The sequence below is a fragment of the Giraffa tippelskirchi genome, chromosome 13 (genome assembly GCF_054371585.1).
Source record: "Giraffa tippelskirchi isolate mGirTip1 chromosome 13, T2T-mGirTip1v1.2.pri, whole genome shotgun sequence".
NCBI classification, from domain to species: domain Eukaryota; kingdom Metazoa; phylum Chordata; class Mammalia; order Artiodactyla; family Giraffidae; genus Giraffa; species Giraffa tippelskirchi.
In genome coordinates, this window is record NC_137287.1 from 32,717,176 (window position 1) to 32,734,173 (window position 16,998).

Sequence of the window (16,998 nt, forward strand, 5' to 3'; positions counted from 1 at the left end):
AGGCGGCGGTGATGGCCAAGGCTCTCGAGTCAGATGGCCTGAGCTCAGCTTTCATGTGCTCTCACTCGCTTTTTTGATCTTCGGTGAGTCACGTCAGCTCCCCGTTTCCCAGTCTGTAAAACGGAGGTCTTGATGGCCTTTTCCGTACAGGGTTGTGAGGGTAAAATGAGAACGTCCATGTTAGGGTGATCACCGTGCCTCAAGACATACCAGTTATTATACTTAATAATTATTTAGTAATTATTATTACAGCCCGTTGGAGGGCTGGCTGATACAGAAGTTTCACAATGAAGGACTCCCAGGAGAGGGCTCAAAAATTAATTAGTATTAATAATTGTGAGAGAGGTCTCCTTTTTATTTTTTGCGGGTTTTTCAAATCTCTAATGTTAAGTCATTCCAAAGTGAAGCCAAAGAAGAGAAAGAAAACACTATTAACTGTTCAGTTAATGACCAGGACACATCACTTTTTAAAAGCATGCAGGAGTCTAGAAAGATTGTACTGATGAACCTATTTGCAGGGCAGCAGTGCAGACGCAGACATAGAGAACAGACTCATGGACACAGTGGAGGAAGGAGAGAGAGGGACGGATTGAGAGAGTAGCCTGGGAAACATATACACTACCACATGTAAGATAGACAGCCAGTGTGAATCTGCTGTATGACGCTGGGAGCTCAACCCGGGGCTCCGTGACAACCTAGCGGGGTGAACGGGGTGGGAGGTGGGAGGGAGGTTGTAGAGAGAGAGGACATACGTGTACCTCTGGCTGATTCATGTTGATGTATGATAGAAACCAACACAATATTGTAAAGCAATTATCCTCTAATTAAAAATAAATGAATTTTACTGATTCATGTCAATGGATGGCAAAAACCACCACAATATTATAAAGTAATTATTCTTCAATTAAAATAAATTAATAAAAACACATAAATTTTTTAAAAAGTAAAACAAAGAAATAGAACTCATCTCCATCCCCAGGAACCTGGGAGCAGGCGCTTTGGAGAACTGGAGATAATAAATGGAATTCTGAAGAATATGGAGGCTCCTTGTTCCAGAGACTTTTAAATCTGAGGTTTAACCAGCACTGAGCTCTTCTCATGTTGGCTGAACGTCAGGAGGAGAATGGAAGCAGCAAGTCGGCAGGTTGTTCATGGAAATCACAGTGATCAAAACACGTTTTGAATTACCAGTTCAGTGCTGAGTCCTAAGAGCTGACGCTGTTATCCATAAAGATATTAGATTATCCTGAGAACAGTTATTATAGGAGAAAAAAAAATCAACTGCTCCAATGTGAGCTGTATAACAATTAGGCAATTCTGAAATTTCAACCGAGAGGAATTTAATTAAGCCTCTAATAGCTGATTAAACTCATTTAGATCTGCTGGCAGTTGCTACTGGTGACATAAGAAACCCAGGAAGAAAGACTTTCTTCTTTTCTGTATGCTGTATTTAATCCTGCCGGTAGCCACAGGTATGATCCTTTAGGTGCTTCTCAAAATGTGGTCCTTACATCACCTAGAACAGAATGACCTGGTATCCTGGTTAAAAAGTTAGGTTCCCAGGCCTCCCTCATCCCACATCTACTGATACAGAGACTCCAGAGATCTACGAGTGTGCATTCATTCATTCATTCATTCATTTTAATTGAAGTATAATTAATTTACAATACTATATTAGTTTCAGGTATGCAGCAGAGTGATTCAGGTACAAATACATATATATATATATTTTCAGATTCTTTTGCATTATAGATTATTATAGGATATTGAATACAGTTCCCTGGGCTACACAGTAAATCCTTGTTGTTTATTTTATATGGAACGGTGTTTATCTGTTAATCCCATACTCCTAATTTCTCCCTCCTTCTCCTTGGAGTTTGCATTCTTTTTTTTTAATTTAAATTTTTATTTTATATTGAATATGGTTGATTTGCCATGTGTGTTAGTGTCAGGTATATAGCACCGTGATTCAGTTTTGTATATATGTGTATATATATTCTTTTTCAGATTCTTTTCCCATATAGGTTATTACAGAATATTAAGTAGAGTTCCCTGTGCTATAAGTAAGTTCTTGATTTTGGTGTTTTTAATTAATTTTTATTGGAGTATAGTTGGTTTACAATGTTGTGTTAGTTTCTGCTGTACGGCAAAGTGAATCAGCTGTACGTACACATGTATTCCCTCACTTTTGGATCTCCTTCCCATTTAGGTCACCGCAGAGCTTTGAGTGGAGTTCTCTGTACTGTATAGCAGGTTCTCATCAGTTCTCTGGTTTATACATAGTAGTGTATATATAGAGTCTGCATTCTTAATCAGCCCCCAAGGAGAGGTTCTTATTCCTGCTAAAGTTTCATAATCCGACAACCTTTAGTAATTGCATTTAAGACCATGCATTCCAAGGAAGCAGGTGCTTTACTTCGGCACCTAAAAAGCAGTTCTTAGTTTCACTCTGCCGGTGGCTATCTGAGGCCCCATGACACTGAGGACAAAGTAGGTTTGGTCCACACCTGCTTTTCAGCAGTTTCCTTGTAGAGGCTGGTTTGACTGTAGGGTGCAGTGGAAAGCTGGAGTCCAATGTGACATCTAGTTTCACAGACTCCTGCTGTCTTGAAGGAACCATAGATTGAATCGATTCACAAACAAACTGCTAGACTCAACTGCGAACTACTCCAAATAGAGCATATTTCAACTTAGTATCAGGTCACAGTCGTGTCTCAGACATCTTTGCTGTGAAGTTTCCAGATCAATCAAATTCAGGTCTGCTTTTGGTTTCAAGCAGCAGCCGAAGACACAGAATTACTCATGCATAACTGTGCTATCAGCTCACTTGTGTGTTAGATTTGCATGGGAGTGATGGTAATCGATGATGCTGTTTATGCTAAATACGGACATTAAGTCATTTTAAATTCCCTTCACGGACATTAATCTTATGTCCTTTGGAAGACTTTATATTTCAGGTGGAGAGAAATTGGCCTCCTGTTTGCTCTGTTTTTATCCTTAAATTCATCTTCCTGAAGAGTTAATTCCTCGAATTTTCTCCAGCTTGGGAGTAAATCACTGCTTATTACCCAGAGTAAAATGTCTTCTGGTGTTTTTGCACATGTGAAGTGTTAGCTTTAAGGCTTCTTCCCCCACCTGGTTATGAAATCACCCAGTGAGCTAACTGGGGCCAGTCAAGCCCAGGCAAGGTGAACTCTGCTTTCATCATTGGTTTTAATAAATTTATTCTCTGATTTTTAATTTTGCAATCCCTATTGTCTTCTCTCCAAGGAGAGGATCTGAGTAAACAGACAAGTTTCCTCTTTTAACTTTGAATTCTAAGTAAAAAATTGATACTGTGCTACAGTCTGAATCGAGTTCAGTTCAGCAAATATTTATTGAACCGGCCTGTGGTGAACCCTGTACTATAGCTGATGTGGGTCAGGTGGTATGAAAGTCTGGTCAGGCCAGATATTCTATAATTCAGGGCAAACTGAGTCCTTGCTCCCCACCCCCAAGGAGTCATACAGTTGGTCTCTAAGTTGTGTTGATTCCACCAAATTGGGATCCTGACAGTTCATGCCAGCCCCCCCCACCTCGATACGGCCCTATACCAGGTTTCTCCAGGTTAACTGCCTCCTGACCAATCACTCCACTCAGAATCTTCTAGGCACAACCCCTTTCTCTGCACTGCATTGAAAAGAAGTGTCCTAATACATCAGGCTGATTTTATCCCTCCCCTGGTTAAAAGTCTTCTTGCAGTACCCACCTCCTTCTCGCTATACTCTTCTCTCACCCTGAGAACAAAGTTGGAACTCCAGAACAAGCCAAGCACCAACTCTTGCTCTGGCTCATGGCTGGAAGTCACTTCCTGTAGGAGCATCTTTGGTTTCCTTGCAGAGCAGGAAGTACTCTGCTCCAGTGGCATCCTGTGCCCACCCCAGCTTGGCAATTACTGCATTCATATCTCATGTTATCTCATGAGATCCAGTGTGCTCCAACTCCTCTTCTCTAAATGGACAGGAAAGTCTGAGGACAAGAACCAGATCTGGATTAGTCTCAGCTGCAGCCCCAGAGCCTCCTGCAGGGCCTGCCACAGTGCAAAGCCCTGGATGCACAAGTCCTGAGCTTATGAATGAACACACGAGAGAATTCAAGGGAAAAAGAATGTTCAAAAATGCACTCTGGCTGGAGAATTAGGCTGCAGGGGAGCAGTGGTGTTTAAGCTGGATGTGGAAAGAATGGACAGGATTTCAGTCAGTGGAGATGATAAGGAGAGGGATTTCAGGCAGAAGAGGTAGCGCAGGCAAAGAAGGGGCATGGGTGTCATTCACGGGGTGTGTGGTGAGAAGTGAAAAGTGTACGTGTCATTGTGGCTTAGTGTTGTGTGCCAGAGTGGAGGTGTGTGTCAGGTATGTGCGTTTGTGTCATTGTACATGTATATGGAGGTGAGCTGTATATGTGTGCATAGCGAATTCAAGTAGGTATGAGTGTAGCTGTATGTGTAGATGTATATGATATGTGTGTGTATAAGTGTATGATATGTGTGTGTGTGTATATATATATATATATATGTGTGTGTGTATGTATGTATGTATACATACACACCCTGGTGGCTCAGACGGTAAAGAATCTGCCTGCAATGCAGGAGACCCGGGTTCAATCCCTGGGTTGGGAAGATCCCCTGAAGAAGGGAATGGCTACCCACTCCACTAAGTATTCTTGCCTGGAGAATCCCATGGACAGAGGAGCCTGGCAGGCTGTATTCCATGGGGTCACAAAGAGTCAGACACGACTGAGTGACTAACACTTCACTTTATATATATAGTTGACCCTTGAATAACATGGGTTTGAACTGGGTGGATCCGCTTCTATGAATTTTTTCAGTAGTGAATTACTGCAGTACTGCACAATCCCCAGGGGTTGAATCTGCAGATATGAAGGAACCATGGATATGGAGGGTCATGTCCTCACTGCCTGCACGAACAGTCAGTGCTCCTAAACCCCACGATGATCAAGGGTCAAATGTACCCAAATATATACATACATACATGTGTGTGTATGTGTCAGTGTTAGAGTATGTGTGTTTGAAGATGTACATGTATACATTTTAGTGTGAGAGTATGTATAGAGTGTGAGGTCTTCCCTGGTAGCTCAGTTGGTAAAGAATCCACCTGCAATTCAGGAATCCACCTGCAATGTAGGCGACCCAGGTTCAATTCCTGGGTCTGGAAGATCCTCTGGAGAAGGAAATGGCAACCCACTCAATATTCTTGCCTGAAAAGTTCCATGGACAGAGGAGCCTGGAGGGTTACAGTGCATGGGGTCGCAAAGAGTCGGACATGACTTAGTGACTAAATCACCACCATGTATAGGGTGTACAAAAGAGAGATGGAAAAAGTGACAGAAAGAGAGAGAGAGAGTATTGGGGTTGATGGGATCTATATTGTGGGGTCCACTAACATAAGAGGAGACTGGATTTGATTCTGTGGGCAGTATGTGTATGGAAGGGTTTGAGTAGAGATAGATCTATGATTTTGGTGTTTAGGTGTACGTTTTTAGGGGGTGGCTTGGGAGAGACCAGTTGTGAGGTGATTTTAATTGTCTCTTGTAAGCATTTCATTGGAAATGAATGAAATGATTCATTGAAAAGGACCCTGATGCTGGGAAAGATGGAGGGCGGGAGGAGAAGGGGTGACAGAACAGATGGTTGGATAGCATCACTGACTCAATGGACATGAGTTTGAGCAAGCTCTGGGAGAGTGACGGACAGGGAAGCCTAGTGTGCTGCAGTCCATGGGGTCACAAAGAGTTGAACAGGATTTAGTGACTGAACAACAAAAAGCATTTCATGAATAGATCCAATACAATCAGTCACACCTCTTTGAAAGGAGAGTCACGAATATCTACTAACCTCATTTCTTCCAGCCTTTTGCAGCCTCTGTGACACTTCCATGGATTTACCTAGATATGAAGGGATGAATACTAACTTATGACAGTTTCTGGAGATGAAATTATCTTTTCTCGAGAAAATCTTGGCTGAACATTTTGATAAGTAATCACTGCCCTTTCACTAAACAGCTCTTTTTTAGGAGCTGAAGAGCAATTAGGTTTCTAAAAGCACAGCATTTAAATTTTGTTAATAAGAATGGATAAAAAAATCATTGCAAAGTTAATTTTCCCTTTCTGTATTTCTTTTAACAAGATCACTTTTCTCCATTAAAGTTTAATTATTTTCCTTTGTCCTCAAAACTTCAGTTTATTTGCTAAAAACATTTAAAAGTTTATCACCAAAATTCAGTTTATTTTGAAGGTAAAGATTTTTTTTTCCTTCTCCCATACAACCTATTTGGGTTAATTTGGGACTGTTTTCAAGTACAAAAAAAAATTCATGATAGAGATAAAAATCATCTGCACACATCTTTTTCTTGTGTATATGGTGTTTATAAGAATTCAGTTCAGTTCAGTCAGTCGTGTCTGACTCTTTGCGACCCCATGAACTGCAGCACGCTAGGCCTCCCTGTCCATCACCAACTCCCGGAGTCCACCCAAACCCATGTCCATTGAGTCGTTGATGCCATCCAACCATCTCATCCTCTGTCGTCCCCTTCTCCTCCTGCCCTCAATATTTCTCAGCATCAGGGTCTTTTCAAATGAGTCAGCTCTTCATATCAGATGGCCAAACAGTGCTAAGAATGAAAAGTGAAAAAGTGAAAGTGTTAGTCTCTCAGTCATGTCTGAGTCTTTGCGACCCCATGGACTGTAACCCACCCAGCTCATTTGTCCATGGAATTCTCCAGGTAAGAATACTGGAATGGGTAGCCATTCCCTTCTCCAGGGGATTTTCCCAACCCAGGGATTGAACCCAGGTCTCCCGCATTGCAGGCAGATTCTTTACCATCTGAGCCACCAGGGAAGCCCCAAGTGCTAAGAATAGTGCTTATTAATCTCTGGACCTAGATATTATCATACTAAGTGAAGTAAATCAGAGAAAGACAAACACCATATCACTCATATGTGCCATCTAAAGAGAAAATGATACAAATGAACTTATTTACAAAGCAGAAATAAACTCATAGACATAGGAAACAAATTTACCAAAGAGGAAAGGGAAGAAATTAGGAGTTTGGGATGAACTGATACAAACTACTATGATCTAATGTTACAGACTTTGCCAAGTATGGTATGTTCATTCATTCCATCAACAACTATCCCTTAAGTCCTTCTTTGTGCCAGGCCCTAAGGTAGAAGCTGTAGACATAAAAACCAATTAATATGCATATATTTATATATATAACATATTGGGTTGGCCAAAACGTTTCTTCATGTTTTTTGTACCATCTTATGGAGAAACCAGAATGAACCTTTTGGCCAACCCAATATATATATCCCTGCTAGACTGAGGTATCATCATCTAATGAATGAAACATAGACACAAACATATAGATTGTGAAGGCATAATATTGTTAGGCAAATGTAAATTAGATGTTTTGATCAAATTAAGGATTTGTGAATGAAATGTTATGATGTCTGGGATTTCCTTCAGTATTATATGGGAGGAGTGGTTGGGAGTATAAATGAGACAAGATTGGCCATGAGTTGGTCATGAATGAAGCTAGATAATGGGAAGATGGCGATCCATTCTACTATTTTACTTTTGTATGAGTTAAAATTTTTCCATCATAAAAAAAAGAAAAAAAATGAATGGAGGAAGTAAACAGCTTCCACTTTTAGGCAGGTTATGTATGGACACATATTCATCATGATTTCTGCATTTCTTTTTCTGTTCCAGATAACAGACTAGATTAACTCTCAGGGTAAATCTCAACTCCCTAACAGGACCTACAGGGCTTCACATCATCTGGCCCCTGCCTGTATGGAGTGCCCCCCCTCCATCCCTTCATCCTTTCATCTTGGATTTCTAATCTCAGCTTAAGTGCCACCTCCTTGGGGAAGCCTTCTGGGATTTCTTTCTCCCTCTCTCCAATCTTAGACCCATATTTTATTTATTTCCTCCTAGTTTGCAGTGTATGTATTCTTGTGTGATTATTTGACTCATGTGTGTCTTCCCAATTAGCCTAAAAATTCAATGCAAGTAAAAATTGTGCTGTTTGCACTACAGTATCCTTGGCACCTAGCACAGTGCTTGGCACCTAGAAGCCACTCAGTAAACATTTATGGAGTAAATGAATCTCTATTAAAACTGTCTACAGACCCCAGACTCAGTTACAGTCCTTTGTAAATAGGAATATAGAAGGGGAAAGTGAAGGATGTCTGTTTCTCCCCTATCTGGTAGAAAAAAATCTTAAGAGTTGAGATTTTTGGTGTTTGGAACAGGAGCCCATCAGACTCCAAGAAGGAGGTGCAAACTCTCAGGATCCAGGGCAATGTTGACACAGCAGCTTTAGCTCCGGATCAAGTTTTCCACCCACCACATATTTCCACCCTCCTTGGCTAACCCATGGGTGCTTACTTAGATGTGTTGGGGAGGGAGGGAGGAACTTAGAGAAGATCTCAGAAGTTACTGCACTCTGGGGACTCATAAAGCTTTGTAGCCTGTCTCTCCCTGAGTCAGCCTTGGGCTGAAACTTTTGCCTGCCTCTCACGGTGTAGAGTACGTGATGTGGTCAGTGACCTCACCGAAGATTCTACTAACTCAACGGGCTTTACCTCTATTTGTGTTACCTTGGGATTTTAGGAGTTGTCTCTGCAAGGAAGAGAGGATCTTGGAGCAATAACATGATTACTGCAGATCAATTACTAGGAGCACTAGTGGGAAAATGCCTTTGGGTTCAGATGATTCCATGGTATAGCTCTGGTTCCACCACTTAAAAAGCTGTGCAAGTTTGGGCAGGTTGCATAACCTCTCTGTGCTTTAGTTCCCTGAACTGTGGTGTTGGAGTAATAATCTTTATCATATGGGATTTGTGGGGATTAAACAAAGTGGTAATATTGGCACATTTCCTTAGTACATAGAAGTGCTCAGAAGTGACATTGTTATAATTATAGCATCAAATGCTATGGGGGAGCTGGGAGCAATGTTCTATATTACCAGGGAACATGGGAATGCCTTTGCAAATTAAGTCTTATTTGAGCTATATCTTACATGCTAACTTCCCAGGTGGTGCTAGTGGTAAAGAACCTGCCTGCCAATGCAAGAGACATGGGTTCAAACCCTGGGTCAGGAAGGTCCCCTGGAGGAGGGCATGACAACCCACTCCAGTATTCTTGCCTGGAGAATCCCATGGACAGAGAAGCCTATAGTCCTTAGGGTCGCAAAGAGTCAGAATTAACTTTGCACAACCACAATGATAATAGTATCTGCCATGTATGTTACATGCTAAGTAAATTCTATGCTCAGTGCTTCATGTATGTTTTTGAAATCTCACGATAGTTCTGAAAGCATATGCTGTGTCCATCCACATTCTACAGGTAAAGAGCAAAGCTCAGAAAGGTTAAGCCACTTTCCTCAGGCTGCTTAGCTAATGGGTGAAGCCAGGATCAGCATTTAGTTCCATTTGACTCCAGAAGCCATTGTCTTGGCCACTGAACTACCCAGTCTCTTAAAGGTTATGTTTGAGTTTTCTAAGAGAGATGGAAAAGAAAGGGATGGATGTAACATATTCCAAAAGGAAGAGCCTGAATATCTCTTCGTCTATTTGCGTGTTTATTTTTGTTGTCTTGGAAGGCAGGAAGCGTTCAGTTTTATCCCTCATTGTTCTCAGGAACATGCCAGCACCTAGCTGGCGTTCAATAAATCTGTGTTGAATGAATGACAGATTTGATAGGCTCCACTTTCTCTCCATCCTGTGTTATACATCACAGCATGAGGCGATGAACGTGTTTATTTGTCCAAATTACCATACCGCCTTTCGTAACTTAAAAAGGAAGGTATTCATGAAGCTGGGCAGTTTTGTAATTGGCCGCATGGCACGTTTCTCGACAAGCAGCAAACGTTTTCCAGTCCAGATGCTGAAGTCATCTCTGAGAACAGACGGATTGCCTTCTCTCCCAACGCCCCGTCACCTCTCCTGGTGTCCAGTGTGTCTGAATTCTCTTTAAGGGCCCGAGATTCATTTCTGGTGACACTTACATTACAGGAGAAGAGGTGAGAGGGTCACATCAACAAAGACAAGCCCGGACTCTTGGCACTTAGCTCTTCAGACGAGGCATTTTTCCTTGAGGTTGACGCTACAAATAAACCGCTGACCTGCGGTGTCAAGCAGTTGCGTGTGGGAGCAGGAGTAGGAGGGAGAAAGTGTGAAGCTGGGGGCAGCTTTCCACCCGTGTGTATGTGAAGGGTGCCAATAAGCTGTCAAATAAAATTAAGGTTCAAAACATACAGCCTTCAATTTGATTTCACTAAGATGCCAACTGCTGCAGGGAGGGAACACAATCGATTCTGTTTTGACAGGTCTCCGTGTTCGCTAAGCAGCAAAAGTCTCCACTCTGTGCCTGATTGATAAAAGTTCACCTGATTTGCAACTTAAGTAGAACCCAGTCTGAGCTTGAAGGGAGGCTCTCATCCTCCCACCAGACCTTCCTCCTTTTTGCTCTTGGACTTCCTCTTCCTCTCCCTTTTCCTCTTTTTCTCTTTCTTAGCACTTTTTAAATTTCTCTCCCTCTCCCTGTCTCTCTTCTATACTTACAGGAAGAGTTTACACAGTCCCTAACACCTACCAGTCATCGGGCTGTAGGCTTTTCTCAAAAAGGCCTTGTTTCATTCCCATGACATCCTTATAAAGTAGGTGGAATTGTGTCTATTTACAGATGAGAAAACAGATGTTCATCGTGATTAAGAGCCTACCTGGGGTTTTACAGCTAGCAACTAGCAAGCGTTGGGGATTTAAGTGCAGGCCTCTCTAACTCGAAAAGTCTTTGCGGTTTTCTTTTTTCTTTTGGGCTATTTTTGGCCATGCTGGGTCTTCACTGTTGTGCGGGCTTTTCTCTAGGTGCAGCAAGTAGGGCCTACTCTCTAGTTGTGGTGCTCAGGCTTCTCATTGCCGTGGCTTTTCTTGTTGCTGAGCATCCAAGGTGCACAAGCTTCTGTAGTTGCAGCTCCCGGGCCCTACAGCACAGGCTCAGTAGCTGTGATGCACGGGCTTAGTTGCTCCATGGTATGTGGGATTGTCCCAGATCAGGGATGGAACCCATCCATGTCTCCCATACTGGCACGCAGATTCTTAACCACTGGACCACCAGGGAAGCCCCTTTGCTGTTTTCATGACATCAGTGGTCCTGAGCACTGAGGGGACATTACAGTCAGCTGGGGAGCTCTAACAGCATCTGTGCTTAGTCACCATCCCCATATTTACTCAGTCTGGGGAGAGTCCAGGGCATGGGGTTTGCTTTCGCCTTTATGCCCATCTCTCAGCATATAACAGATGCGTGCGTTGAGGTAGACAACGGAAAAGCCCTGAGGATGGTGGACTTCTCCCATGCCTCTTCTGGGGGAGGAGTCCTCTTTCGAGAAGCCGGTGATGCAGGAAAGCACACGTGTGTCTCTGTCTTTTTGCCACAGGTGGGCAAGTGGGAGAACCAGACCTTGAGCCTGAGGCACGCCGTGTGGCCCAGGTACAAGTCCTTCTCCGACTGTGAGCCGGACGACAACCATCTGAGCATCGTCACCCTCGAGGAGGCCCCCTTCGTCATTGTGGAAGACATTGACCCGCTGACCGAGACGTGTGTGAGGAACACCGTACCGTGCCGGAAATTTGTCAAGATCAAGTGAGTCCGGGGATACGGTCGGTTGAACGTGCCCAATCCTTTACAATAGCCTGTATCGCTGATAACAACAATATCGCTTTTGTTGTTGGTCTGTCGCTAAGTCGTGTCCAACTCTTTGCAACCCCACAGGTAGCTGAGAAAGGAAGAGAAGCGAAAAGCAGGGGAGAAAGGGAAAGATACACCCAACTGAAGGCAGAGTCCCTAAGAATAGCAAGAAGGGATAAGAAAGTCTTCGTAAGTGAACAGTGCAAAGAAACAGGAAAACAGTGGAATGGGGAAAACTAGAGATCTCTTCAAGAAAATTAGAGATACCAAGGGAACAATATCTCTAAAATAATAATGAAATGTAATATAAAATATACTCTATTATAATAGATATATGTAAGCATAGATTTTTTAAAAAGACTAGAACTACGCCAGCTGGTTTGCATTCATTTCATTCCAACAACAATAATAGGAGGTGCGTGGTTTTGCTCATTTTAAACACCAGAAAAGCTGAGTTTGCTGGAAGACCTAGAAGTACATTCGAAGCCACTCAGCTAGTAAATGAGAGAGACAGGACTCAAGCAGTGGGCCCTCTAACCCTATCGCCATATTCTTAACCATATGGTGAATCAACCCTCCCCTTCAGTCCTTCCTAAAATAATTATGTCTTTTGTACTTTTCTAGTTGCTCCCTCCCCCAAACCATACCTTCCACTTCCTTCCACCTCTTTTCTAGTTTCCAGATCCACACTCCTCAGTATTTTCAAAACTTCTCTCCATATTGGGGTCAACATCTTCCTTCCAAGTGACTTTCTGATGTGAACAAGGTGGGACTGACCTCGTGGGGGTCTCCTTGGTCACCAACAGCAAAGCCAGCATCACATCTAAGTTGTTTCTTCTTTTATTATGATTGAAGAGGAACTGACAGTTAAATCAGAGCCTCTGGCAAAGGGCTCTCCCTGACCTATAAAGCCTTTGGAGACTCATAAACTTTCATGGCTGAGTCTAAGACGCTGATTATAGCCTTTGTAATGCAAACATAAACACAAATACCACCCTGGTGGGGAATTCACACAAGGATAAAGCCTATAATTGGATGCAAATCTATTTTTTTCTGAGCATTTTGCGATTGCCTTCTTTCGCCTGGAAAATTCTTGCTTGTCCTTCAAGACTTAAGCACTTCCTCCCCAAGTTGGGTTAGTTCTCCCTACTTGCACAGTACCTGCCTCTGTCCCTGTCTATTAATTCATTCAGGCTGCTGTGATGAATTACCACGAGAGAGTGGCTTAAATAACAGCCTCACAGTTCTGGAGGCTGGAAAGTCCATGCTCAAGGTGCTGACAGGTCTGGGGTCTGATAGGGACCCTCTTGTTTGCATATGACTGTCTTCTCACCTGCTTCTTCTTATCAGGGCACTGCTTCCATTTATGAGGGTTGCACCCTCATGACCTAATTACCACCCCATAGTCCCACCTCCAGATAGCATCACAGCGGGGATCAAAGTTTCAATATATGAATTTGAGGGGAGCATAAACCTTCAGTCTGTAGCACTCTCTTGATTATCTGTCTCACTTGTTTTTGTGGCTTAAAGTGTGTCCATATTTTCCCCAGAGTATTAGCTTCTCTGGTGGCTCAGACAGTAATGAATTTGCCCGAAATGCAGGAGACCAGGGTTCGATCTCTGGGTCAGGAAGATCCCCTAGAGAAGGGAATGGCAACCCACTCCAATATTCTTGCCTGGAGAATTCCATGGACAGAGGAAGCTACAGTCCATGGAGTTGCAAAAGAGATGGACATGACTGAGCAACTGTCACTTTCACTGTCATTAGCTGTCTAAATATAGGGAACATGGCATATTAGTCTCTATGTCCTCAGTGACAAGCACAGAATGTGACACACCGCATTGGTGATGCTTGAACTGAGGAGTGAATGGATACTTCTCCTCCCACATGCAAATTCCAACCTCAGTTATTATTATACAAGATGCAAATCCCCATGGCTCAGTGCTTTGGATAAAGATAATTTTTTAAAAATATGATTGCTAAATGTATGATGAAGGTGCATTTTGGTTTGGAGAAATTTTTATCAATGAGTAACCTTTCTGGGGTTGAAATTCTGAATGGATTATTCAGTAAGTAATCATCGGCTTTTTTTGGAGTCATCAGCCTCTTCAGGGTTGAAATTCTGAATAGATTAGTCAATAAATAAATACACACAAAGCATAGTTTCCATGTTAGTCACAGTGCTGGGCATGGGAGATGCATCAGTAAACAAGGAAGAATCTTGCAGTCAAGGCCTGCACAAGTGTTAAAAAAACAACTCAGCCAATAAGGAAATAGAGCAGTTCTACATTAGGATAAACACTGTGAAGGATCTGAGTAAGGTGGTGGCATCAGAGAGTACCTTGAGGTATTTGTGGCTCCTTTAGCTCACACAGGTAAGACTTAAGGTGACATATAAGGGAGAAGAAGGAGCCAAGCATGTGATGAACTAGGGAAGAGCCACCCAGGTAGAGGAACAGGTGCAAAAGGCCTTGAGGGAAGAAAGAGATTGGTGAGTTTGGGAAACAGAAGGAAGCCTAGTGCAGTACTTGGAAGTGATGAGCTTGGGGTAGGGGTTGGGGGGAATGATATTGGGTTGGCCAAAAAGTTCGTTAGAGTGTTTCCATGGGAAAAACCCAAATGAACCCAATAGAAGGGATTACTTGGGAAAGTTGACAAAGGAGGTTTTGACTTCGGTGGGTGTTCTTTGAGCAGGTGGTCAGATGAACTGGGTCTTTGAACTTGTCCAAATGAAGAAAGCTGAGTAGCTGACACGGATCAAAGAGTATATCCCCACTGGGGCACTTCCTTTATGATAACAATATCTCCTCTGCTTCAGTAAGGCCAATCAGGCAGGGCCTCTTGTGCTTCACACTCAATCATTGCAGTTTAAAGTCTTTAAAATCAGAAGCCTTGGAGCTGAAAACAGTAGATCACCAAGTCTGAGACGCGTTGTCTGGAGGAAATGAGCCTCCAAATATATTTCTGTCTTTAAAAGAATCGGCTTTTCAACTGAACAGTATAAACCAACTAGCTGGTTCAAATTCACATTTTGTGGTGGTGTAGAAGGTGGTGGCCTGCAATTTTTCTTTTCCCACTTGGTGACATGAGAAGCTTGCTGTGCTTCTAGGTGTAATTAAAGTCTTTGATTTATCTGAAAGCAATAGAAAATAACTAGGATCCATTAATCCCAAAAGTAACACAGATTAGATCAATTGCATTTCCTAAAGGTAACATCTTTGAGGCACGGTGATTGGTTCCATTAAGAACTCCCATTAGACAACATGACTGTGTTCATTTTTCTTGGTGATATTCTTTCATGGAAAGCCCTTTGTCTATCACTTCTGGTAAATGGTGGGATCTTGAGGACACAGATAAGCCTTCTGAAAAATCATTAGGAAATGAGCTGAGAAACCAGACTTTTCTTCTACTCTGCTTTAGTTGAGTATTAAGACATGAATAGAAAATTGAGGAACAATTATCTAATTTGATATGTAGGGATAAATGGCTATTTGTTGTTGTTCAGTCAGTTGTGTCTGACTCTTTGCAACACACCATGGACTGCAACATACTAGGCTTTCCTATCCTTCACCATCTCCCAGAGCTTGCCCAAATTCATGTCCATTGAGTCAGTGATGCCATCCAAACCATCTCATTCTCTGTTGTCCCCTTCTGCTCCTGTCTTCAAACTTTCCCAGCATCAGGGTCTTTTTCAATGAGTCAGCTCTTCACATTGGGTGGCCAATATTGAAGCTTCAGCATCAGTCCTTCCAGTGAATATTCAAGATTGATTTCCTTTAGGATGGACTGGTTTGATCTCCTTGCAGTCCAGGGGACTCTCAAGAGTCTTCTCCAACACCACAGTTCAGAAGCATCAATTATTTGTCATTCAGCCTTCTTTATGGTCCAACTCTCACATCCATACATGACTACTGGAAAAACCATAGCTTTGACTAGACAGACCTTTGTCAGCAAAGTAATATCTCTGCTTTTTAACATGCTGTCTAGGTTGGTCATAGCTTTTCTTCCAAGGAGCAAGCCTCTTTTAATTTCATGGCTCCAGTCACCATCTGCAGTGATTTGGGAGCCCAAGGAAATAAAGTCTGTCACTGTTTCCATTGTTTCCCCATCTATTTGCCATGAAGTGATGGGACCAGATGCCATGATCTTTGCTTTTTGAATGTTGAGTTTTAAGCCACTTTTTCATTCTCCTCTTTCACTTTCATCAAGAGGCTCTTCAGTTCCTCTTCACTTTCTGCCAAAAGGATGGTGTCATCTGCATATCTGAGGTTGATATTTGTCCCAGAAATCTTGATTTCAGCTTGTGCTTCATCCAGCCCAGCATTTTGCATGATATACTTTGCATATAAGTTTAATAAGCAGGATAACAATATACAGCCTAACATACTCCTTTCCCAATTTGGAACTAGTCCGTTGTTCCATGTCTGGCTCTAACAGTTGCTTCTTGACCTGCATACAGGTCTCTCAGGAGGCAAGTAAGGTGGTCTGGTATTCCCATCTCTTTAAGAATTTTCCACAGTTTGTTGTGATCTACACAGTCAAAGGCTTTAGCGTAGTCAATGAAGCAGATGTTTTCCTGGAAGTCTCTTGCTTTTTCTATGATCCAGTGTATGTTGGCAACCGAACTCTGGTTCCTCTGTCTTTTTTAAATCCAACTTGAACATCTGGAAGTTCTTGGTTCATATACTGTTGAAGCCTGGCTTGTAGAATTTTGAGCATTACTTTGCTAGCATGTAAGTTGAGTGCAATTGTGCGGTAGTTTGAACATTCTTTGGCATTGCCCTTCTTTGGGATTAGAATGAAAACTGATCTTTTCCAGTTCTGTGGCCACTGCTGAGATTTCCATATTTGCTGGCATATAGAGTGAAGCACTTTCACAGCATTATCTTTTAGGATTTGAAATGGCTCAGCTGGAATTCCATTACCTCCACTAGCTTTGTTCATAGTGATGCTTCCTAAAGCCTTCTTGACTGTACGCCAGGATGTCTGGCTCTAGGTGAGTAATCACACCCTCATGATTATCTGGGTCATTAAGATCTTCTTTGTATAGTTCGTCTGTGTATTCTTGCTGCGTCTTTTTAATATCTCCTGCTTCTGTTAGGTCCATACTGTTTCTGACCTTTATTGTGCCCGTCTTTGCATGAAATGTTCCCTTGATATCTCTAATTTTCTTGAAGAGATCTCTAGTCTTTCCCATTCTATTGTTTTCCTCTATTTCTTTGCATTGATCACTGAAGAAGGCTTTC

The 16,998-nt window shown here is 42.4% G+C and overlaps 1 protein-coding gene across 7 annotated transcripts in view; it reads left to right on the plus strand.

Moving 5' to 3' along the window:
• GRIN2A (glutamate ionotropic receptor NMDA type subunit 2A) overlaps positions 1-16,998 on the plus strand; it is a 450,066-nt gene that overhangs the window by 336,194 nt on the left and 96,874 nt on the right. For all 7 annotated transcript variants that reach the window (XM_081559277.1, XM_081559275.1, XM_081559280.1 and 4 more), the window contains one exon: positions 11,501-11,706. In XM_081559277.1, coding sequence (XP_081415403.1) covers positions 11,501-11,706 — 206 coding nt within the window. The remainder of the gene's footprint in view (positions 1-11,500; positions 11,707-16,998) is intronic.